Here is a 25,383-nt window from a genome sequence, read left to right as displayed (position 1 = left end):
TTACCAGGATTCTTTCTAATTTGTTATCTATACACATAGCTGGGGATATGCAAAATTTATGCAAGACCGTCTCTCCTTTTAAGTGCTGTTTTAAGCTTTTAGACAGCAGATCCGTGAGGTGAAGTGGCGCCCTCTGTCGTCTGTTAAACGACAGAGCACACCTTTCCTCTTCCTTTCAAAATAACCCATTTGCTGAGAGGGGAAGATGAGACTAGTAGGCGCATGCGCACGAAGTGGGCGGGGAAAAGTCGTTAAGCACATGCGTGAATGATACTGTTAGGAGGCAGAAGTATGAAAATGTTCAACAGACACAGTTCAGCGAAAAAAATGAAAATCGCTATAGATTTTCCTCCTTTTCAAGATTAAGACTGTTATAATCTCTACAGAAGATGAACTACATCCTCATATCAGCGTGAGAAAACCCGCTCCGCGTTCAAATGGGAGCGTCGAAAAAAAATTGCAGCAGTGCGCATCTCTTAACTTTCCTATTTCTTGGAAACCTGGGAAAGCCTGCAAGACAGTGGCGGATTGCGCATGCGGAATAGAATTTTTTGAACGCGTCCATTTGGGGGGGCACATGATGCAGGTGACCAATCAGGGCCCTGCAGATCTTGACGGCAACCAATAGAAGTGGCGTATTCCTAACAGGTTTAAGGGCGCCAGGATTGGATTCGCCTGGGTCGGCGGCATTGGGTAAGGAGTGGAGGGCTCGCGCTCGAGTGGCGAAGGTGGGCAGTTGCATGATATGGATTCTCACGTACACGCTTTCGAAGTCCGGGAGAGGGAAACCGTCGCTCGGAGCTTGTATTAATTGCCCAAAAGTCGGCTTTAGCGCTGTATTGGAAGTGCATGTCAATAAGGAGCTCGCTTGCCTGCTTAGCCTTTTTCATATCTTGTGCTATTGTAGTTATATCATACTTTGTTTTAAATATAAGAAGTCCCTTTTTAACTTGTTTTGGTTGGTTGGTTAATATATCCCATTTTTTCTTCAGAACTAGCAGTCCTGCTGCCCTTTACAGGTAGTCCTCTACTTACGACCACAATTGAGCCCAAAAATTCTGTTCCTAAGCAAGACAGTTGTTAAGTGAATCACTGCAATTGTTCAGTTAGTAACATGGTGCTTAAGAGACTCTGGCTTCCCCATTGACGGCTTGTCAAAAGGTCACAAAAGGTGATCACATGATCCTGAAACACTGCAAGTGTCCAAATTTTGATCACCTGACTAAGGGAATGCTGTAATGGTCGAAGAGTGAAAAAAATGGTCATAAGTCACTTTTTTCAATGCTGTTGTAACTTCAAACAGTCACTAAACGGATGGTTGTAAGTCAAGGGCTGCCTGTATATCCCATCTTTTGTTCCAAAGAGGAAAAGGTGCACATAGCATCCTATTCTGCATTTATTGACCACAGCAATCTTTTGAGGTAGGTAGGTAGAGAGAATGGCAGTCCAAAGTCACCCAGTGAGTTTCCATCAGTGAAGAAGATGGAGGACACGTAAAAGCTATTCAGCACCTTAACCATTATACTATCCTAGAGTGAGGCATATTTTCTTGGAAAACATAAAATATAGACCTGAAAAAGGGACAAAACATGAGAGAGGATCATAAAAAAGTGTTTTTATAGCTTTGTTTTACAAACAAAAAATCCAGAGCAAAACCAAGAAAATAAATGATTAACTTAATGGACAACTTTCTGAAATAAAGGATTGCCTTTTGTAATAAAGGGCTTATGGTCCCTGTATCTGCTGGGTTTCAGGTATAAACTTGCTAGGTATTCACTTTTCTTTCCTAAGGAACCATGCCTTACTAAGATTCCCTCAAACATGAGGATTCTTCTCTTAGCTTAGCACTTGCAATGGCTGCTGTCAGTGAACGAATTGAAGATATGGAAAAAGTGAGAAGGGAGCTGCTCAAACTGCTGACAGAAGGCAAGGCAGTGGACATGCTGAAGCACAATCTGTCCCGACAGGATCAAATGATTGACAAACTCTTGAATACTCAGAAGACCACAAAACAGCTGATCAAAGGTACTTTTTGGCTTTTCCTGACTTAACACTGCAGTCAAGTCTTTGTTGGTTCTTTTGTCATTTAAGGAGGAAAATTTAAACTTAACCACTGATAATTGAGCAGGGCTTGCCTAACCTCCATGTAAATTGTGTGGCATTTTTAAAAAGTAGGAAATTGTTTAGTATGAAGAGTTATTTTTAAAAAATGGAAGTAAAGTTAGGATCATTGCAATAGACTGACAAAACAGTAAGGATTTAAATCCAATATCACTAAAGCTGTGTGATATTAGATGGCATTTAAATAAAATAAAATATACTAAGGTAATTAGGATCACAGCTCAATTTTCTGGTTCTATGCTCATTTTAAATTATTTTGACAGTAATAGTGCAACCAATGACAAGCCACTGGTTTTACACACACACACACACACACACACACACACACACACACACACACACACATCCTGCTTAAAATTTATTGTTTTAAAATATATTGTGATTTGCAACATTTGTTATAATAAAGGTCAAATTAATCAGAATAGAGCTGGAAAGGATCTTGGAGGTCTTCTAGTCTAGCCCCCTGCTCAAGCAGGAGACCCTATACCATTTCAGACAAATGACTGTCCAGTCTCTTCTTAAGAACCTCCAGTGATGATCAGAGATAAAATTAAATTTTATACTACTTTGGAAAACTTTGGAAGTCTCGTATGTTGAAAATAGAACAGCCTTACTTTGATATCTGTAAGCAGTCACATATATAATTAAAATCTAACATATTTGAAATATATATTACTAGGTTAAAAAGATTTACATCTTTTTTTTTTTAAAGTTTACTAAGAATTCAAGTCAAAGAGTTAAAACTGAGCATGGTAGAGGATTAAAAGTAAGCTAAAGGGCCACATTTTACCCATTCTCACATTTGCTAAACTCAAAGACTAAATTGATCTGGAGATGCATATTTGACCTTTTTTTAGTATTCCAGTTCTCTCCTATAGCCCATTGAATTTGGATTACAGCTATGTACTCAGTGGAGAAAATATGTTGTTTTAAACATGAATCAAATTGTAGTTTTGGAAATTCTACTGTTTTGAAATGGTCACAGTTTGGCAAGGAAAAAGTTGGAAAGTTTTAGTTGTTCCCTCTTTCAATTTAATAAAACCTGTAGGAACATCCCTGACAGATATTATGGGGCAAATAGTGCAAGGCTGGTGTATGTTGCCTTGGTTTATTCAGAAAAAAGATAATTCTTCATGCTTCCACCATTACCAATTTTGCAGCTCTCAGCATCTATTATCTGACTGGTTTTCCCATGCCTTTCCTTCCCACTCTGAACTGCTACTGATCTCCATGTAATAAAAGAGCAGAGAAGGCAGCCATTGATGTCTATAGGAAGCACCACGGAACCTCCTAATATAACAATGATTATGCAGCTGAATAACCAATGAATAATGAATAACCACCAAATAATAATGGTCATTCATTTCTCACATCCTTTTCATTTTTCATTTCTTTCCCCATTCCCATTATCATCACTGCAAACTTTACCATCAAATAAATTATCCACTTTGTTTGTTTTTTTTACTATTCCCTCATGCCGGAAATCTTCATTTTAATTTCCATTGTAAACAAGATCCATTTTGTCACATAAATCAAACTGATATATTTTAACTTGGATATGGGTTGTTTGAAACCAACTATTCTTTAAAGAGAATGGTTTTGCATAGTGCATACTGCACATCCCTGTTGTATATTTTATGGATTATTTTCCCCAAACTAGGGTTGTCAAATTAATGAATTGTTGCTATTCTAGCAAGGATTATGAGAAATTTTAGTATGTTTGGAGATCATCAAATTGAAGAAAACTGATAAAAGTATTTCAAAAATCATTGGCTGCAATTAAACTAAGGCCCAGTCTAATGAGAGAATTTGTAGAAATTTGTTGAGTATTTTAATAGATGATGAGAAAGAAAACTAATGCTGAAAACTCAGTTTTGTTAACCAGTTATATTTTAACTGGATATATACTGTATTCTGCTTTCACTACAGAGCTCATGATTACTGAGGAGAAAGTGGCACAGAGACTTTCTGACAGGGAAGAGGAGTTGAAGGCGAGTATCCAAAAGCTGCAGGAAATTGAAGAAGAATTGCTTCAGACAAATGAAAAGGATGAAAAATTGAGGATCAACACTAAATATCCTTTCATGTTGGCTTCTGGTGAGGAATTAGAATAGAATAAAATAAAATAACAGAGTTGGACAGGACCTTGGAGGTCTTCTAGTCCAACCCCCTGCTTAGGCAGGAACTTCAGACAAATGGTTATCTAGTCTCTTCTTTAAAATGTCCAGTGTTGGAGCATTCACAATTTCTGGAGGCAAGTTGTTCCACTGATTAATTGTTCTAACTGTCAGGAAATTTCTCCTCAGTTCTAAGTTGCTTCTCTTCTTGATTAGTGATGTGTCTGGTTTTTTATGATTTAACATTTCTATGACTCTGTTAGTTAGAAGCTGATATAATAGCAAGTATATTGCATAAAGTACTGGCAGAGAAAGGAATAAGTGCTAAGAAGCACAGGCAAAAACAAGCTCTCTTTGTCCATACTGCTGTCTTTTACAGTATAAATTCCTAGAGAAAGCAGCAAGTTTTTTCCTAAATCAACTGTTGTTTATCCTAATAAAGTACTGTATGCAGGAAAAGGTGATGTAATATGTGTAAAACTGCATGGTGAGTTTCTTAGCTATAAACTTTTATCTCTGTTGTTGAGAACACCTCGTGACCAGAATTCAAAGGTAAACAAAAATTACCTTTAATCCCAAGGTAGGACAGTATGACCAGAATTCAAAGAAATTCTGGTTGTACTGTCCTATTTTGGGATTAAGGGTAATTTTTTTTTCAGTGTTTCTGGTGCTATGAACAGGAAGCCCAGCATCTGAGCCATCTGAAAAGGTCTTGTTGGCTTGACAGAAATTGTGTCCTATTATGCTCCATGGTAGAGTCGGCATAGTTCTCAAGATGTTGAAACCAGAAGTATAGGTAGTTCTTACTTACAAGCAGCCTCTCAATGGCCACTCAGTTATGGTGGAGGTGAATGAGTGGGATTTACAACTGATCTTCAAAATTCTGATGATCATAGTGTAAGTGCAAGTAACCCGATTACAATTTGGGCACTTGGTGTCTAGCCTGTATTTACAACTGTCTCAGCATCCTACAGTCATGTGATTGCCATTTATTTATTATTTATTTGTTAAATGTGGTGCCCATTTTGCTGTGGGGTTACTCTGGGTGGTATACAACAATAAAACGGAAAAAAATGATAAAATTGTAAAAATAACAACAGTAAAGGAATAAAACAAAAATAAACGGGAAATACAGTAATATGAAGTTAAAATGATGAGCACAACGGAAGCAGGAAGCGCAGGAGGGAGGTGGGGTCAGCAAGTTAGTCCATCAACCATCTCCATTGATGTACTCCTTGACTGACAGGGGCTCTCTATTTTTTTGTCCATTGAATACTATGTTGTCTAAGAATCTTCCTGGCTTGTTAATAGTAATAGCAATAGCACTTATTGCTTATATACCACTTCATAGTGCTTTACAGCCCTCTCTAAGCAGTTTACAGAGTCAGCCTATTGCCCCCAACAATTTGGGTCCTCATTTTACCCACCTTGGAAGGATGGAAGGCTGAGTCAACCTTGAGCCGGTGAGATTTGAACTGCCGAACTGCAGCTAGCAGTAAGCTGAAATAGCCTACAGTACTGCACTCTAACCACTGCGCCACCTCCGCTCTAAAATTGGTGCTCTGAGCAGGATTCCAACCACACCTGCCATCTATAAAGTTTACTCAGAGCAAGAAAACAATGACATGTTGTTCTATAAACTAACTAGATTTTGCTTTAGTTAATTTGGATTTTGAAAATAAAAGTGAACCAATGAACAATTCTATGGATGGCCTCTTCAAAAAGGCTTGGCAGTTTGTACTTGTTCATTGGGAGCAGTTAACTCTTTTGCTCAGATTTTGATTCTGATGCAAAAGAAAACGGGACAACCAATGGATTATTTGGTGCAGAAGTGTACTTTGGTGCCTAAATACCAAGGATTTCCAGGCACTTATTTTGAAACATGGTTCAGGTAACACAGCATCATTTCCCACAATATGGAAACTATTATTGATGGAGTATTATTAAGAGCTCTGTTAGTTTGGAGAATTACTTGAATTCCTTCACTCACACAATATACTGAATTAAGAAAACAACTGGAGACTTTGAGAGAAGAAAGCAGGCAGCAGCAATGGAAAGCAACAGAAGAAGCTGAGAGATCTATGTCAGCTACGTGAGTAAAGATCTTACCTAATCTCTCTCATTTGCAAAAGGTGAATTACAAGACTAGGCTACTCATCTTCTATCTTGGTTATCTATTTCCTTTATGCAAGTAATTTGAGTTGGACAGCCAGATAAACATTCTAAATTATTAAAATGGTGATCAAACCATAAAAAAGCTATGTTAATGTATGTTATTTTCCCCTCCCCCCAAATTTCCTTTTGATTTATCATGGGGATACATGTAGTTTGACAATCTTGTTTTGAAGTTATGAACTTTAGTAAAAATATACATTTATGGACAATTTAAACTAGTTAATGCATGCAGTATATTTGGAACACTTGCATGCTTTTTTTTTTTTTTTAAATGGGACAATGGGAAAAAGAAGTAGACTTTTAATCAGGGTCCCCAAACTCCTCAGTTCAACAACCCTCATGAAACCTCAGATTATATTCATCAGCTTTCAGACATTTATTTTGTGAAGATAATTTAATAAAAACTACTTTAGACTACTACTACTCCCCTTGGGAATCAATACTGACTATTTTGAGACATCCTGCTTTGAACAAAAAGCAAAGCAGCACTCCAGGAAATCACCGCACAGCCAGCTTTCCCTTGCTTTGCATTTTCCAGATTCATTTGACACGAGGCCTGTGAATCATTAGCCAACATACCCTATGAACAGATTTCAGCAGTTGTAGATATTGATAGGATCTGCACCAGAACAAGCAACTCATGTTTTGTTATGTCTGCCAGGTATCTTGTACATCTTTATTATCAGATCTGCCAGATTGACTGGGACTATTCTTGTGAACCACCTCTGATCAAAGGAAGTATCCTTCTGTAATGTCTGGATTCCTGGGCGGGAGAGAGGGAGTGTATTTCAGAGAAGCAAGACACCCCACTGTTAATAGTTTGAGGGCGAAAGAGAGTGAAGACAGCTCCTCCCTAATAGATCCCAGAGTTTATGTTTTAGGGTGCAAGTAGTTTGCTTTAGTTCGAAAAGATTTCTTCTATAGGTGAGGAACATAAAGGAAACTGCTTAGAACAGAGCTGTGAAACTCATGGCCCGTGGTCCGGATGCGTCATACACTGGCCACGCCCATGCCCGATTTAGCGAAGGGGGAAAAAGTCCCAATAAGTCATGTGATAACGCGAGTTTGACACCCCCGGCTTAGAAGAATCTCAATGTGTCTTTCTTGGTTGTGGAGCCTGATATGTTCCATTCCATGGTACGGGGGGGTTGGATCAGGGAAGAAACTCAGGTAACTTTTTCCTTAACTATTTTCTTTGTTCTCAGCCCATTATGGACCAGATATTGCTCAATCTATCAACCTTGACAGTAGTCAACATTCTCCTTGCTTTATCAGTGATTACCTCTGGAACCTGGTGAATACATCATGGTGAATAAAGAAGCTTTTGGCAAACTGTAGATAATACAGTAGATATTCCTATTCAATGGCTCATTCTATGTTATACTTTTTGGCAGAACAGTATACTGAAGAGTATTAATGGAATAATACAGACTGAAGCAAAATAAACATTAATACTAATCACAAAAAGTGTTTTATTCATGTAAGAACTACTTCAAAACCAGTTTCCTAAGAGGATGTACCACCCACAGGTAAGGGGAAAAAAACGCAGTTGGCCATCTGGGTAAGCCCTTCCTTGTGGGATAATAGAAAAGCAGCATAGGTAAAGGTCCACCTGAGGTTTTCAAGTTGTAGTGATCAGTGTTCACTTACAGTGCAGTCAGAAAGTATTCAGATCCCCCCTTCACGTTTGTCAATTTTGTTATGCTGCAGCCTGGTTATATAGTTAAAATTCATCTTTCTCATTTAACTATACTCAGTACCCTATAACGACAAAGTGAAAACAGAATTTTAGAAACGTCTTGAAATTTATTTTAAAAAAAATGAAATATCACATTGGCATACGTATTCAGACCTTTGGCAACAACACTTGAAATTTAGCTTCAGTGCCTCCCATTTCTCTTGATGGTTGCTGACATGTTCCTACAGCTTGAGCAGGGTTGAGGAAAAGCTGAATGGAGCAAAGTACAGGGATATCCTCAATGAAAACCTGTTCCACAGCGCTCAGGACCTCAGACTGGGCTGAAGGCTTACTTTCCAACATGATAATGATCTTAAGCACCCAGCCAAGACAACACAGGAATGGCTTAGGGACAACTCTGTGAATGTCCTAGAGTGGCTCAGCCAGAGCTCTGTCTTGAACCCTACTTAACATCTCTGGCAGGATCCGAAAATGGCTGTCCTCTAATGGTCACCATCCAACCTGACTGAGCTTGAAGGAAGGAAGAATGCAAGGAAGAATGGCAGAAAATCCCCCAATCCAGGTGTGTGAAGCTTGTCGTGTCATACCCAAAAAGACAAGGCTAATTGCTGCCAAAGGTGCTTCAACAAAGTACTGAGTAAAGGGTCTGAATACTTATGCCAATGTGATGTTTCAGTTTTTTCTTTTTAATAAATTTACACACATTTAAAATTGCTTTCACTTTGTCATTGTGTGATACTGAGTGTAGATTAATGAGAAAAAAATGAATTTCAACAACACTAGAATTGAGCTGCAGCATGACAAAATTGACAAAAATGAAGGAGGTCTGAATACTTTCTGAATGCAATGGACCTGCAGATCAGCAGTCACAGAACAGTGCCCCACAACCTTTCCCCTTTCCTCACCTGCACCTGGACAAACTTGACAAGCAAAAAATTAACCTTGAACTGGTTGCCAAACTATGAATAATACACATTTCTAAGGAGGGCTCAGGGCTGCACTATGTACAAAATACTTCCACCCATCCTGATTTGGAAGTCATTTCCTGAAGGTCCATTCCCTGCCAGGGGCCAGAAAAGAGACAGCCAGTGTGAGTCGAGCTCTCCTGTAGTTGTCCCAGAGAGGTTTCCTTCACTGATGCATCTATCCCAAACTGAGGCAGGAGCAGCGTGGAGAGGCAACCACAGATTTGCTGTAGCTACCCTTGTAAAGCACAGAGCATGAGCTGTTCTTCATTGTTGCCTCAAGGCCAGTTCATATGGGATTTAAAGCGTTTCTCATTTTTTTGGCACTTTTCCTTTATTCTGGCAGAATACAACTTGGCAGCAGGTATTTCATAATACTGAAATCTTCTCCAATTTGTTTTCCCCCTTCCATTTGAAGGGAAGTGGAGCACATTCCATGTTACCATTAACAATGGCATTTTTGCTGCTCAGTTTGCTTGCAGCATGGCTCCATGGTAATGGCAACGCCTACCCCACTGCGGCCTGATGTCATACAAGTTACTTCAGTCCAAGTATCTGTGGCGGAGTCATAACATTCAACGCTGTCCAGAAACGTTTGTCCATCATAGCCACCTGCAGGAAAAACAATCAGCAATTAACCAAGAGAGGCCAGAGGCTACCTTGAAGGCCCTTGACTGAACTCAACTGAATCAGAAGCAATACCCCCAAAGCCTTGTCTTCTAACCGTGCAGGACAACTTTGTACTCACAGTACAGCTCTAATTCCCTGGGTAGAAAGTAGCTCTATTTGGCAAAAGGTAACAGCCAGCCATGTGGAATCTCAGCAACAAGGAAAAGAGGGTAGAAGAGTCTTAGCCATAGTTAGCATGTAAGACTTCTAGCTGGGAAACTTCTGCCTCTTGCTAGCATAAATCCTGTTGCTTTGCTACATCCATTGTGCCACCTTCTAAAAGGTGACAAAATGTATTTACTATGCTGAATGGGGCAAAACTTTGATGGCATCATACAAATAAGAATATAAATGACCCTGAATTATAATTATTATGTAATGTTATTTGTCCTTGGTTTTTTGATCAAGATTTCCAAGAGCCAGGTGTTTCAGCAGATGCAAACACTTTAAGACTTACCAAAATTGCTATGTGGAGATAGTGTGCGCACACTAGTAAGTAAGAGCACTTCTACACAAATTTGCATCACTGATTTCAATCCAGTGCATCTCAATAAAATGTACTCAAGGGCTCACTAAGCCATCCAAGTAAATATGTGCAAGAATAGATTATTAGCTGTAACAAATAAAATATAGCTTTGGTTTCCACCTCATTAACAAAGTGAGCTAAACCACCCCTGGACCCAATGCCCATAGCTTGTGTGACTGCTGTTAGTACTTTCCCATATTCAGCCAAGAGGTACTTGCTATAGTCCTCGACCAACGTACCTAGCACGTAGATCTTGCCTTGATATACAGTGACCCCGAGGGCACTCCGACGGTGCTTCATGGGTGCAACAAAGGACCAGGTGCCCACCTCCACATCATAGCGCTCCACGCTGTTCAGTTGGTTTGTTCCATCATAGCCTCCCATGGCATATATGCAATTATTCAGAGCACAAACTCCTGCATTAGGAAAGAACAGCATTAAGACAGGCATGCCTTATTCCAACACTCAGGGGATAACACATTCTCAGGATCAGGATCTCTTGCAACCTTAATCTGTAGCAGAAAGCCTGTTGTATTTAGTGCTAGGTTAGAGTTTAACAATGCCTGGAGGGCCTTTTACCAGTGCCTGGAAATCTTTTCTATCTATCCTGGGCAATATTTCTCAAGTAGAAGGCAGTGTTATTCTTGGACCTAGAATGTCCATTTTTTGGCATCAAACAGAAGAAGCAAGGAAACAGCTACATTGCTCTTTGAATGTAGGGAAATCTCCCCAAGCATATGAATACCATGGAATTAGCAGGCATGAGGTCTCTACTCTTGCTGCAACCAAAATCAGCTTCTAGTTCATCCATTTCAATTTAGATCCAGAACTCCAGTGTAAAACTAAATTGGACAACTATCACCAGTTGGGTGTGAAGCAACATTCCACATAGTCCAGTTTATTGTATTACAAGTAGTCCTTGGCTTACATCCATTCATCCAGAGCCGATTCAAAGTTAGTGGCACTGAAAAAATGGAGGTGTGAAGGTTCTGTCTATCACAACTCTCTTGCGGTCATATGATTGTGATCCAGGCACTCAGGTTGGCAGCTTGTGATTTCTCCCCACCTCACCAAAGCTTGGATCTTGCTGCCTATTTCTAGCAACTGGTAGGGATCAAGCCATAGCCAGTGCAGCTCATTGCACCAGAAATTCTGCCCATTTCCTCAAGATTAACAGGTTCAACCTTTCCAGATGATATAAAACATTACATCTTTGAACTCTGTGCTGCCAGCATCTAATTCTGCTGGGACTTTATATGCCAAGTGCTTAGCTAACATCACAGCAACCGCCTGCTAGATATTCCTACCCATTTCTGGATACCGCTACCATCCCTGGCAACAGAACTAAGTCATAGAACCCAAATTTACTCTTCCACTAAGATAACAGAATTTAGACTTAAATTGAGGAGGTGGAACAACAAATGGGAAGAGATAGCAGCGAGTTACAATGTGCAACTATGAAGGTTCTCTGTTGAAGGTAGACATAAAGCTCAGAGGACAATTTTCCCTCCCTTGTTTTTTGAGGAAAAAATGAAAATTTTGAGAAAGAATAAAAAAGTGAAACAAAACAACAAAGAACTGTTGTCTTAGATTTATGAAAGGAGTATGACAAAGGGCTCCTATGTTGCTGTCAATCATTTCCCGCAAATGGTGCCCTACAACTTGTTACAGGAATGCTTTTTAGACCATCAGAAGAAGAAAGTTCCTGCAAAGGGGGGACAAGTAGGGCATGAATAAACCAAGTTACACATATTGCACATTCTTAAAATTGTAATGTGAAAGTGACTCGTATAAAAGTGCATATATTGCCATTTGTCCAAATTTTAAATTTCCATTAAAACAAAAACAAAAGGCCAGTTTTTCCCCCCTGTGGTTTCTGCACTTGCAGAAATTTTACATCTGTAGTCCCAAGTATGGAGTTCCTGCTGCTGCGCATACCTGCTCCACTCCGAATAGTTTTCATTGACGCAATAGTCTCCCATTCATCACGCTCTGGGTAGTAGCATTCGGCAGTGTTGTGGCGGTTAGTGCCATCATAGCCCCCCACAGCATACAGGAGTCGGTTCAGCACAGCCACGCCGACCCCAATCCGCCGCGTCAGCATAGGAGCCACTGACTGCCATTCATCACGCTCCGGCTCGTACCTGGAGGAAAAAGAGATGCTACATCAGGTACTTGTTTCTGCTGTCTATGTTGTTTGAACAAGGATGCTAATTGACAGTTGCTAATTTACTGTGCCAGTTTTCTGTAGAAGAACGGAGAAAGCTGGATGAAGGATGAATCAGGAAAGAGATGAAGCAATGATGGATTTTCTTTAGGCCTCTCTACTACAATTTTAGAGGCTCTCCAAAACACTTTTTCCCATCTGCACCATTAAGTCTTCTATGCATTTTCTTCCTTTATCAATCCTTCTAAGTACATGAGAAAAAATCCAGGTGTCCCTGTTACCTTTGCCAAGAAGGCCTCATTCTATTACTACAGACAGGCTGATGGGAAAGTCAGCAGCAATCTCTTTCCCTCCACATGGGAACAGCCCAAGCTATCCAATCACATTATGCAGACACTTGAGACACCCCTTCTCTCATAAACTAGCTTAAGCCTATTTGTGCCAGATCTGAATAAAAATGTCATTTTTAAAAAACAGGAGAAATCTTCAAAAGGATACTGTAAGAGTTCCAAGTAACACCCCCAACGAAATCAATACACCAGATATACCATTTACCAGAGCAATACCCAGGTCTCTAGTGTCTTATTAAGACCATTTTGCATTTGTGAAGCCTGCCCTGCAAGGGAGCAGAATATACAAGCCAGATTTGGGAAGACTGGATTATTTCAATGCTTCTTTTTCCCTTACCTCTCCACGCTGTTGTGATGAGTGCTCCCAAATGAGCCGCCCACCGCGTAGATCATACCATCAATTACTCCCACACCAATTCTGTTACGGGCCACACTCATAGGGGCACAGGGAGACCATCGATTGGTCATGGGGTTATAGCAGTCAATGGCATCTGAGTCCATGTTGCCATCAGGAGAGTTGTTCCTCCCCCCCACCGCGTAGAACAGTCCGCTCACTACGCAGCCAGCCAAGCCGCTGCGAGGCACCTGCAGGTCAGCCAGTTGGATCCAGGAGCCATCAGAAGGATTGTAAGCCTCCAGGTAGCTCAGGGAGTGGCGAAAGTAGCCCCCTGCCGTGTAGATCAGCTGACCCACCTTGGGTGCACGGCAGGGTATGTCATTAGTGGGTTTGTGCAGGGTGAGATCCTGGAAGATCTTGGCCAAGTAGTCCTTGCAACGGGAGTCCGACTTAAGGATTTCACACTTCTGCAGCTGCATTTGGAGAAAGTGTGGTGTGAGGGAATGGCAGCGCACAGCTTTCAGCAAGGCCTGGACATAGAGTCGCCGGTTCTCACAGTCATATTTCACCCAGTTAATGCAAGCATGGAAGACTTCTGACTCACAGCGCACATTCAGCTCATCCCGGCTGATCAGGGTCACCAGCTGGCAATGTGAAAGGTTGAAGAACTCCTCCTGCTTCGACACCTACCAGAGGAGAAGAGAGACTGTGAGTGAAACCCACAAAACCAGATGGATATGCTCCTGAGAAGCAAGCTAAAATCTGCTCTAGATGAGCCCTAGGACTCTTTCTGCATAGATGACTGGATGGTTGCTGAATGTCACACAGAGGGAAAGCACATCCCTGCAGAGATCTGCTCACAGAAAAGAAAGCAACTGGCAACTGCTTTTCTAGCACTGGCAGGTGGGATAAAGAAGCAGTGGAATCCACCATTCAGGGCCCGTTAAAAAACAAAGTCCAAACAGAACATCTGACCAGCATCATGATCAAAACTTGAAATCCAAACAGAGATTTTTAAAAACCAAGTTCATCTTCAGCCAGATTCAACCAGTAGGTGAAGGCTGCTATGAAGAACTGCCCTAAATTTAAAGAATATAAATAAAGTTTTGGGGAAAAAATAGAATTTTTAGCCTCTGAAATTATCAGTATGAAATGATGATCTAGCAACATTCTAGAATCTATAAACATATTTTTATTTTGTCAGTCATAAAGGGTTGTTGCCTAGATAAAAGATTTTGGACTGATAACTTCTAGAACAGAGGTCTTCAAACTTGGCAGCTTGAAGACTTGTGGACTTCAACTCCCAGAATTCTCCAGCCAGCTGGCTGGAGAATTCTGGGAGTTGAAGTCCACAAGTTTTCAAGCTGCCAAGCTTGAAGACCTCTGTTCTAGAATAACAAAAATCCTAAAAGGAGAATGAGTGGATCCTTATAGGGTTGATGTAGGCGCCAATACTATTGTTGACAACTGGCTGAAATAATTACCCTGCATACTTTTACTCCTACACAGCACCTTCTAAACTCAATTTATCAGATGTGATCCCCAAGGAAAGCAGATCTCTTCTCAGGAGCAAAACAGTTTTTTTTTAATTCAGCTCAATCTGTCAGGAATATTAAATTATAATTTGGTAGGGTAAGTGACAATCCATGGGCAAGACTCTGGATATCTGTAAAAAAAGTGTAAGACTTACGGACATCTCATAGGATAAATACAATACAGTAGAAATAAGAAACAGAACAAATACTGGGTTTGAAAAAGGCATTTTTACGAGACACATCAGGTACTTTCTAATGTTTCTCTTTATTTCTTTGTATTTTAATATTACACCTCATTTCTTTCTGTCTTTCTATCATTCCCCCATATGTGGCTATTGTGTGGTATGCGTGTCTATATGTATTCATATGTATATATCCCTTGGGAATACATGACAGGCAAATCAAGAAAATGACTTTCCTGGATGACAGTTTAAATCAGCAGCAGGAAGACAATAAAAATTCCCAGCTTGGAATGTGGTTCTTGGTACTAATGCAAGGATTACAAATAAGCCAACAGGAAGCTAGACTTTTCATTCTCCGTTTGCTATCAGAACTCACTAGACTGTCCACTGATGAATGGAAACAGTGTGAAATGTTTATGCCTATTGCAAAATGCATTTGAGGCAATATCATTAGTAGGCCAAATGAAGTTTAATAAAGCATGCAAGTTTCCAATTTTTAGAAGAATTCTTCCTCAGGAAACATGGCAATTAGAGAATCAAATTGCAATGGGATTCAAATGAGGGATTCAAGCCACTTTTGCAAGAGTTTTTTATCTAATGAAGCCCAATCTTAAATTCTGAAGCTGGAAGCTACAGATTAGGCTTCATCAGATACAAAACGGATGTCAGATTACATACAAGTTCTCTTATGGTCTGCTAGGATGAAGAAACAGGAAAACAGTTGTTCCCTTATAAAATCCAGGTATTGAATTAACTTTGTTTTTAACAAAAGGTTTCCCTGTAGGAGATTTAGTTTAAGTGTGGTGTTCAAATGTCATTACATTTGAACACCAGGTTAATTTATTAGACTGACTCTAAGCAGTAAATGCTCCATCTTTGTCACAAAGGTTGAATGTTTATATTAACCTAAACCCAAATGTGGCTTGTTCACTGCACAACTGTCCAAAACATTGTAAACTGCACAACTGTCCAATACAAAATACCCCCAAACTAATTATCATATTTTGTCCCATTTCTAATGTTTTGCACACATAAAAACATGTTATGTGCCTGGGTATTCTATCTCATGATTTCTTCCCATGCTTCTGCTGCAGTTTTGCCTTTAAATCTTTTGCCAACAGCAACCAGGAATTCTAACCAAGTTAATGTGCAAAACAAAGGATGTGCAGTGCAGAGAGATGAAGGGGAGTAACCACAACCTGGCCCTCCTTTATCCAGTCACTCAGGTTTGGGACTGACAACGAAGGAAACCCAAGGAAGACAGATGGGCTATAAAATTAGGAATCCTGTTTTACTTGATCAGCCCTTTTGGATGGGCTTTCACTAATCACACAAAGCAAAGCTTTATTGGTGTCTGATGACAAAACTTTCTGGTGCATTCAGCACAGAAATCAAAGGGACTACTGGAGCAGGGAGAAAGCAATGCCAGGGTCCTTTGCCAATCCATGTTACTTTGTGCTGAATCAGCAGGGAGTGGCAGATCTAGCACAGAAACAGCTAATTCATGACCACTCCCTGCTTCCTCTAGGCTTCTGAAATGGCTGGCAAATGAACCCTGCAGTGGAAAGAGGAAGCCATGCCTCCCCTGACAGTCCACAGTATTCTCAATTCTTCCTCCCAAAATAGAGATTGGCATTTACTCTTATAATTTAAGAAGGAAGCAAGCAAAATTCTTACAGGCTAGTTACTGTTGGGATCTTAGCAACAAGATGGCCAACTTCTCATCCGAAGGTGACAAAATAAAAAAAAAGAGGGAGGATATTTTTGAATATTTATGAATAAACATGGAGCAGCGCTACTACATTCATTGACACAAAGTTTATGCACAGATTTTTCATAAGGACAAGGAAACACCGGCTTCCGTGCAGAGTCTCATGTGACATAGTCTCCCGATTTCTGTTTTGCACTTTTTAGCTAGAGGATTGGTTCTCCCAGCAGAAATACTGCGATGGCCAAGTTTAGCGGCTAAGGGCTCTGCTAGGAACAGAGAGTTCTTGACCACCCTCAGCCATGGAAGCTCATGGTGACTTTGGGTCTATTATGCTCTTTCAATGTCCAACTTCTGATAGGGAAGATGTTGTGGGGGGAAAAAGGAAGGAAGAGTACTAGGTATGCCACTTAGGACCTCTGAATGAAAGGCAGGATATAAATTGAATAAATATATCAACCAACCTGTTAGCTTTGTTCTATTTGCAAATTTAGAAAAGAGGCAGAAGCCAGTGATGGCTACAGAATTATTTTTTTACAACTTTTCAGTGTTTATCAAGCGATCACCACAAAGTAACCAAGTTTCCAGCCCCTTATGTCTGCAAAAACACAATGAGTAATATATCAGACATCCAGGTGGTGACTGGGAAAGATTTGCAGCACAGAAAAGGGGGGGGGGGGGATAGTATCTTGCCTCTTTGGAAGAGATAGAAGAGCTGTTCTTTCATAATCAAGAACAGAAAATAAATTGTGAAAGGCAGTCAAAAGCAAAGCCATTTTCTAATTCAGACGTTCTTTGAACACTAGTATACGCAGGCTGCTCCTGTTTCCCTTGGTGCCCTTTCCTCGCACATGTTCTCACCTCTCCAAAATGCATGTAGATATATTCCCGTGCCCGCTGGTGGAGTTCGGTACAGCCAATCTGTTCAGCAAAGTTGGCGATGCCAATGGCATTGCTGGGGTCCAACTGCTGCACCAAAAAGTCACAGCAGGCCTTTACCACACTGTCTATCTGGTACATGACAGCCCCATTCATAACATGCAGCACACACTGCTCACCCACAGAAATGGAGGCGGTGTAGGCAAATTCAATGAGGCGCTCCATTACTTTGGGGTGGATGCCCTCAATGGGGATTATCTCCATACCCTGCTCCCGGAGGCCATTGGTGAACATGGCCTTGAAGACTGGACTGGAGGAGGCCAGCACCACCTTGTGGGCCTGAAAGTCGGCTGGGGGAATGTCCTTATATTTGACCCGCAAGGTGACGTCACAAAGTTGCTGACTTAGGCGCAACTGATTCATAATATTGAAAGCTTGTTTGGTGTGATCTTCCAGGGTGTAGCTGAAAGTGCGACTGCCATTGTGTGAAGGAGTCACCTCCGCCTTGCACTCTGGGGCATACATCACAGAAGCAGTCGCGTGGTCATTGCACGAAGGAATGCAGGAAAAGAGACGGGGCACCAGCAGAGGCAGCTAAGCTGGGGGCCTTCCTACAGAGGCCTGGCATGCAGCAAAGTCTTGATACCTGCACAGGGGACAGAGAAGCAAGAGGTCTAGTTAGGTAATGTACGACCCAAGGCAATAGCTCAATTCTGGCTTTGCACTGCTGCCTCACTCAGGAGCTCAATGAATGAATATACCCTCCCTCCAGAAGATCATCTTTAACCTCCCCACATCTGTGAAACCAGGCATGCATATAGGTGAGGTTTGCCAGACAAAGAACCTGCAATCTTAGCTCCAAAGAGTATCAGGTACACTTGAAATGGAGAAAATTAAAAAGAGTTTAAAAATCAAAATACTTACAAGGGAATATTGCGCAGATTAAGCTATCCCTTCCCCCTTTTCCCAATTAGAAGAGGGAGCAAGATGTCCTTTTCGTGTGATTCCCTCAGGTCAACCAGAACTTTCTACTGAGAGCGCCATACAATGCCACTCTGTGCTACTTAACACAGTCATTATGACTCAGCAGGCTACAACCTAGGACTGCTTAGTCATTCCAGGGCCACTGAGGTTTGTAGGTATTTCCTCCACTATTTGCACTGGAATCAATATATTATTGTAAGATTAATTCATATTCTTTCTTCACAATAGATTGTGGCTTTTTGGGGTGCCTACAAGTAGTGGTGACTCTTAGCAACTGCCTGGACAAGTCCCTGAAGTTTTCATGGCAAGATTTCAGAAATGGCTTGCCCTTGTATTCAGGCCAAACTGGAAGCCAAGAGAAACTCTGACTAAATGAGAAAGATGGGTCATAATGGATGAGGTTCTGAAGGATAAGACATCCCTGTAAACCCCTTCACTGCCACCTGTCCATTTCTTTTAATCCACAGATGTGGCTTATTCATGAAAGACATTTTAATCAAAAATCTAAATCAATCCAATGAAGTGGGTGGGGGGGAAGCCCCTTGAAATTTAACAGAAGGTGAGGTAGTGTTTGCAGCGATGGGCAGCAATTATTTATTATGCCTCTCCAATGAAGATTCGTAAAAATGGCATTGCATTGAGCATGGGGGCCATGTGTTTTTGATTAGATTATTGTAGCAGTTGCATACTCAGTTCACATGGTCACATACAACAAGGCGTTTTCATGCACAACTACACACACCATTGCTGTATGTTCAGGGATTCCAGAACTGGGGAATCCAGTTCAGCTGGTGTATATAGTGAAAATTATCCTGGTTTATTCCACCAAGAGACAAAATGACGGCATATAGCAGGAAACTTTAGGCTTTCAGGTGGCAAATCAGCATACTTAAGGCTCTATTTGCTAACGAACATAAGCCCCAGGTTCAAAATGGGCTCCAGACTTAAAGGACAGGCTGCTCTTAAATATACTGTACTGTATGTGCTTCTGATCTGGGTGGTGGATCCAGCAATTTCAACACAGAGGCAATTAAATTCAAGCAGCCTGAGATCTCTTTACCTTTGTGTAGAATGTAAATGGAGGATTTTGACATTTCGCCCTGTTTCCTCAAGCTTGACTCACCTCCCATGACCTAATGAAAACAAGCTACAAGTTGCCAAGGAGATAGCTATTTAAGTCTGAATTTCTTCATAATACCCATTTCCTGCTCTCCATGTAGATAGGGCCCTTAGGATGGATATGCCCAGTGGTGGGTTCCTCCCGGTTCAGCCCGGTTCGGCCGAGCCGGTAGCGGTGACAATATGACGTCACCGAACCGGTTCTCTTTGTTTGGGAGCTGGGTCCTCCCGCCCCCTCTGCCCCCCCGTGTTATTCTTACATTTTATTGGGCCCCATCCCCAATCTATTGCTGCTTCCCGAGTCCCAGCTGATCGGCTAGAAGGAAAAAAACTGTTTAAACTCTTGCCGCAGGGCTTCAAAGGGCCGCCTTACAGCTGATCAGTGTTAAAAGGCAGTATCGTGGTAGACTGGGGCCTCCAAAAACGAATGAGTAGACCGGAGCTTCCAAAAACGAATGAGTAGACCGGTGCCTCCAAAAACAAATGGGTAGACCGGTACAGTTCTGCAAGCAGTTAAAAGCCTGATAGACCAGTACCTCTGCTAAATCCTAAAGAATTGTCACATGACCATCAAGCCACACCCACAAAATAAGCCACGCCCACAGAACCGATAGTAAAAAAAATTAGAACCCACCCCTGGATATGCCCCATTATGGTTTGTCTTACCAGTTCCTGATGTCCTTCCTGAATAGCCAGAGCAAAATTCACAAACAACCTCATTTTTCCCACAGACATTGCTCTGATTCAAAGCTCTGCTCTCATGGCTGACCTCTCATGCCAGAAGAGAAGCAATCAAGAATTCATCAGACCAGGATGAGAGGACCAGGAGCACTCTCGGCCCAACATAAACAAACACAGGCTTGTTCTTTCTAACTGGAAATGGAAACTGTGCCCAGATGATGCATTTTTCTTCTGAAGCACACCTATGAAATGAATTATAAAGCCAGAAATGTGGTCTTAACGGAGTCATCTAATTGGGGACAAGGAAGTATCTTGTTTCCTCTGGGTTACAAAACACTCAGGATAGGGGTGAAAAATTGAAAGAGGTTTGGGGAAGACAGCAAACATTCTAATAAGATAACATATAAGATAAAATATAGTAATAAATATAGTTGGAAATATAGTTGGAAAATATACTAAATATACTAAAATATAGTTGGAAAATATGAAGAAATGGGAATTTAAGTTTTGTACCAGGGGTCCTCATGGTTGTACTTGTGAACATCAGTTTGTTCATCTGTACCCAAATAAAAGCCTGTAGTACAGTGGACTAAAGCACTGTTATTAACATCTGCTGCTTGCAATTACTGCAAGTTCAAATCTCACCAGGCTCAAGGTTGACTCAGCCTTCCATCCTTTCTAAGGTAGGTGAAATGAGGACCCAGATTGTGGGGGCAATAAGCTGACTGTACAATATATACAAAAGTATGAAGGCTATTGCTTAACACATTGTAAGCCGCCCTGAGTCTCCGGAGAAGGGCGGCATATAAATTAAAGCAAAAATAAATAAATAAATTAGGTATGCAAGGATCCCAGCCCAACAATTATTTTTTTTAAAAAAAATTACAGCTGCTGCCTTAATATAAAATTAAAATTTTATTGGCAGAATCTTGTCTGTAGAATGTTATCAATTGTATCATCAGTATGGACCAAATATAGCAGTTATCAGGCTTTAATATCAGCATATGGAATTTGTTAGAGGGCAAATAAAACCTGCACATTAAAGGCCTCTGGAACAACAAGGCTATACGGTTACATCTTTCTTTTGTCCAAACAGTCTAGTGTGCTAGTAGGGTTCCAAAGAACTCTTGTCTACCATAGTTCCAGTATCAATATTCTATGATGGATTCGAAAGGGAAGGATAGTCTTTCTTACAAGTAGTAAATCCAATAGTCTATTAATACAATAATTCCAGTGTTGATGGGCTTATCACCTACTAAAATAAGTGAGGTACAAACAGAGTTGACTATAAAATTGTATTTCTGTGTATTTTTTCTAATTCAGTAGATGAGCTGTAGCCATCATCAAATGTTTTAAGAGATGTTGCAAGAACAGTGGACAAATATTGCAGATGTCCTAGGAAGGGAATCAAAACAATCATATCCATGCATCTCTATAACTACGTCAGTTCCCGCTAAAACTGACCTAATACAAGATTTGCTTCCAAAATGCATCATCAGAGCAGAAAATCATGTATTAAATGAAATGGAAATATTAAATGTTGGAGTTAGATGGAATTGTCACAAAATGTGACATATCATGAATGAAGCATCATTCTAGTACATGCTGCTCAATTGCTTCTTTTTGGTTCCTCTCTAGTGTCTAAACATGTACATTTTCTCTAATAAATGGATTATAAACCTGGCTCCTCCTTCCCAAACAACTCAGGGAATAGATGCCAAAAAGAAATCATGGCTTCTGATTCTGACTTGTTAGAAGCCAGCCAAGGCTGCTTGTAAATGCATCTATGATCTAAGGATGTAGCACCTGTATTTTTTCTCAAGAGCAGTAGAGCAAGAGTAGTCAAGAACTGTCTGCCATTCATGTTTGAAATCCTGGCTATAACATACAAATACATATATGTCAGAATTTACCCTACAGTTAGTTATGCAGAGATAGCATATGAGTATCATTAAGAATATCAGAAAAGAAGACAGATCCCACATATCCTGTTGGTAGATTCCACTCTATCTCCACTGGTGCAATCAGTCTCCACATAAAACAGAAGCTGGGCAAGAATTTGGAGAAAGGCAAGTATAGAGAGCCAGTTTGGTCTACCAGTTAAGGCATCAGGCTAGAAACAGAGACCATCTAGTCCTGTCTTAACCATGAAAGCCAGCTGAGTAACTTTGGGCCACTCTCTCTCAGTCCATCTTACCTCATGGGGTTGTTGTTGTCGGGAAAATGGTAGGAGAAAGGAATATTGGATATGTTTGCCACCTTGAGTTATTTGTATAAATAATAAAGGTGAGATATAAATAAATAAAAATAAAGTAAAAGAAATATCACAAAAATCATATCAGTATTAGGTTTGGCCAGGCCATCAAAGTTTTGGCCATTTTCTAATTATTTTCCAGATCTGAGTTTGGAACAAAAGAAAAAAAAACTTGTAAACGAAAAATAAATGAATATATGTCAACTAAATAATAAAATAGACATATGTGCATATTTCTTTAAATCTTGCAACTACTTCCAATTAAAGCAGTAATCATTCTAAGTAAGCACACTTTGACCATGTTTTGAAGCCCAGGAGGATAATCTAGAAGGTCAGATGCCTATCTATTGCTACAGGTAAACAAAGCCTTCCTCCTTCCAAAGTCATGTGCTTTTAGGAAGAGAGGTCAACTTTAGAACTTGATACAAGAACCTTACTCCGCTGCTCTCTGTAAACAATGATGCAAAAACACCCCATTCTTGTACTACTACTGGGCCTGCTGAGGAACAGTTTCTTAAAGGAGAGGACAAGTATGCAAGTAGAGCAGAAATAGGTTGAGAGTTATTGAAAACCATGCCAAGAAACCATGCCAATTGCCACCTATGCTCTATAACAGTTGCTTCCTCGGCATACTGAATTCCCAGCTGAAGTTAGAAGGCCTCTTCTAAGGATTTTCCATATCCCAATGAGAACATCATAAAACTATTGCACTTGCAGAGAATCCCAAGAAAGAAGCTTATGAAGCTGCATTCCTAGGTTTATTCTATAGCTAGTCCAGCTATTATGTTGTTATGTATCTATCAATCAGTTTTTGGAAGATGTTAAAAACACCTTTAAGACAATTAAGCAATGTATCTTTCTTAATGAGTATTTGCCTGCTTCCAACAGTTTGATCTAATTCCTTGTTAGGATTTTTTCCCAATTTAGTTTCTCTAGGCTGGCTCACATTGGCAATAGAAATTAAATGATCAATCTTTGGTGCAACCTTTATTAGAGCAAATAATTCTTTCTTTCTGATGTACTCCATTCTACAGTTTAGGAATTTTATTAAATCCTACCACAATATTTTTTCTTTTAAATAAAGCAAACTTTATAATTATGCTCAAGACTCTAAGCAGCATTGGACCTGGTTACTACTTACACAGAAAAATTCCAGAAAAACAAAAGTTAAACTGGGAAACAATGGGGGGAAAATACCACTTTGGGAAAACAGCAGTAGCAAGTTACTTGTATGTTGCCAAGAAAACTACAGGGAAATGCCTGGTAATCACCAGGAGTTGAGTTCAATTTAAAGACCTAACTTTATTTCCTGTGGATTATCTGTGGTCCTCAAATACCTGTTGCTGAAATACAATGCCCAGCACCCTTATTATCCATATAGGCGAAGACTGCTGAAAGTTGTAGTCAGCACAATCCTCGTCCTTTAGTTGCTAAATCAATCAAATACAGTATTACTGGATCAGCAAAAAAACAAAAAAACCCCCAAAAATTTGAACACCACAAAGCTCCAGTTTGCTCTTTTAGTTGCGAATGAAAACCAAAGTATGACAGATAATCTTTACTCCCAATTTTGCTTGCCTTGTTTAATCAAGAAGCACTTCCTTCCATAACATTTAACAGAACATAAAAGCCATAACAACATGGAAGCTTGGAATATAGTAAATGCAAGCCCATTGTGGGATGAACGATTTTTCTTCAAGACAGAAAGTTGCATCTCTCTGGTTGCTTTTCGGATAGCATCAAGTTAGCACTAGCTCAGGCATTTGGGCTTGTAGGAGACAACTCCTATGAAGCATTTCTGAAATGCAACAGATATGGAAGAGCCCTAAGAAATTGGTGGGGGGGGGGCTTTGTAAGTCTTAAATTTCCAAAACTCAAGAGTTTACAATATATTTTGAATTGTGTTTTTTTTTTTTCAGATTATCAATTAAGAATCCATCAACACACTATTCCTCTCCTCACAACTCTGTATTCCCTGCTTCTCCACACCCCAAGCTTTAGCTGACAATTAAAGGATGAGGTCACCTAAAGGAGACGCTGAAGAGAGCTTGGTTGATGTCACTGTGGTAGGCCCAGCGGGCTGGACGACAAGCCTTCCTTCACGGAATTGCTGCCCAATATCTAAGTACAGTTCTCCGGCGGCCACATACAAACTCGGCCGTTTCGTTTACGGCTCACACGTGTTCTTCCACTAAGGACAACTTGGCCCAGCATGCTCCGATTTCCTCACTATGTTCCCAGTCATACTGCGGGCCGTTCCTTTCTTTCCCTGAATGTAAGAGGCCAGCCCGAGATCCCTTGTACGCGCCTGGATCAGACGCGCAGCAACACCGACATCGCCCGGGATCCCACTGACACGGTTCAAAATTGCGTCTTTCCAACTTCGAGCCGACACCTCCAGGCCTCTCTCCGCTCCAGCTGCAAAGCCCGGAAGTCTGCACCCCCTCGTACCTTACTCCCGCTCGCAATCACAACAGCGCCTCGTCGATCGGCCCCCGTGCCCAACACACAACAAAGGCGCTCGGGCTCCCGCCTCTCCAAAACCCAGAAAGAGCCACCTGTCCCGCTCGCGGCGGGTCTCAAGAATTCGAGCCATTCTCCCTCCCCGCCGCCATCCACCACCGGTCGCCCCTTGGAGCTGCTGGAAGAAGAGAGCGGGAAGCCTTGCAGCCCCGGCAGAAAGGTGGATCCCAACCGCTTTGTCCTAACTACGCGCTCGGTTGTTCGGAAGGGATGGAGAGGGAGAGGAGGAGGCGCAGCAGAGCGCGCGCGGCAAGCTCCCGCCCGTGCACGGGACCAGAACCGCTGGCGCGAGGGTCCACTCACCCCTCCACGGTTGCCCCCGATACCCGCTTCGGCCGCCGCCACCGCCTCCTTCCCCACCTCCGTCCAGCTGAGCGCCCCACCTCCTCTGT

The 25,383-nt window shown here is 41.1% G+C and overlaps 2 protein-coding genes across 4 annotated transcripts; one reads left to right on the top strand and one right to left on the bottom strand.

The window, feature by feature from the left end:
• Positions 1–663: 663 nt before the first annotated feature.
• SPC24 (SPC24 component of NDC80 kinetochore complex) lies at positions 664–7,844 on the top strand. The gene is made up of 6 exons (XM_070938205.1): positions 664–693; positions 1,841–2,025; positions 4,051–4,195; positions 6,238–6,330; positions 7,075–7,151; positions 7,619–7,844. The coding sequence occupies exons 2-6, from the start codon at positions 1,854–1,856 to the stop codon at positions 7,723–7,725; spliced, it is 594 nt and encodes a 197-aa protein (XP_070794306.1). The 5' UTR covers positions 664–693; positions 1,841–1,853; the 3' UTR covers positions 7,726–7,844.
• Positions 7,845–7,855: 11 nt separating this feature from the next.
• KEAP1 (kelch like ECH associated protein 1) lies at positions 7,856–25,372 on the bottom strand. Of its 3 annotated transcripts, none has more exons than XM_070938202.1 (6): positions 25,295–25,372; positions 17,413–18,076; positions 13,127–13,812; positions 12,211–12,416; positions 10,512–10,688; positions 7,856–9,689 (listed from the first exon to the last, which is right to left on the bottom strand). In XM_070938202.1, exons 2-6 carry the CDS (start codon positions 17,953–17,955, stop codon positions 9,523–9,525), a joined length of 1,779 nt encoding a protein of 592 aa, XP_070794303.1. In that variant the 5' UTR covers positions 17,956–18,076; positions 25,295–25,372; the 3' UTR covers positions 7,856–9,522. The 3 variants fall into 3 exon arrangements, with proteins under 3 accessions (XP_070794303.1, XP_070794305.1, XP_070794304.1); XM_070938204.1 differs by lacking the exon at positions 25,295–25,372 and adding an exon at positions 24,494–24,513; XM_070938203.1 differs by lacking the exon at positions 25,295–25,372 and adding an exon at positions 19,475–19,554.
• Positions 25,373–25,383: the final 11 nt, after the last annotated feature.

Source organism: Pituophis catenifer, unplaced genomic scaffold, assembly GCF_029215685.1.
Source record: "Pituophis catenifer annectens isolate HBS135680 unplaced genomic scaffold, rPitCat1.0.hap2 SCAF_2, whole genome shotgun sequence".
In the NCBI taxonomy this organism is placed as follows: domain Eukaryota; kingdom Metazoa; phylum Chordata; class Lepidosauria; order Squamata; family Colubridae; genus Pituophis; species Pituophis catenifer.
This window is presented reverse-complemented; position numbering and strand designations above follow the sequence as displayed.

Bases quoted from the DNA above. Each gene is read 5' to 3' on its own strand.
- SPC24 (XM_070938205.1), top strand. From the start codon at position 1,854: ATGGCTGCTGTCAGTGAACGAATTGAAGATATGGAAAAAGTGAGAAGG. The intron at 2,026-4,050 runs GTACTTTTTGGC...CTTTCACTACAG, and splicing joins CACAAAACAGCTGATCAAAG to AGCTCATGATTACTGAGGAG. The intron at 4,196-6,237 runs ATATCCTTTCAT...CACACAATATAC, and splicing joins AAATTGAGGATCAACACTAA to TGAATTAAGAAAACAACTGG.
- KEAP1 (XM_070938202.1), bottom strand. From the start codon at position 17,955: ATGTATGCCCCAGAGTGCAAGGCGGAGGTGACTCCTTCACACAATGGC. The intron at 13,813-17,412 runs GTGAGAACATGT...CTCCTCTGGTAG, and splicing joins TCTACATGCATTTTGGAGAG to GTGTCGAAGCAGGAGGAGTT. The intron at 12,417-13,126 runs GTAAGGGAAAAA...TTTTTCCTCCAG, and splicing joins CATCACAACAGCGTGGAGAG to GTACGAGCCGGAGCGTGATG.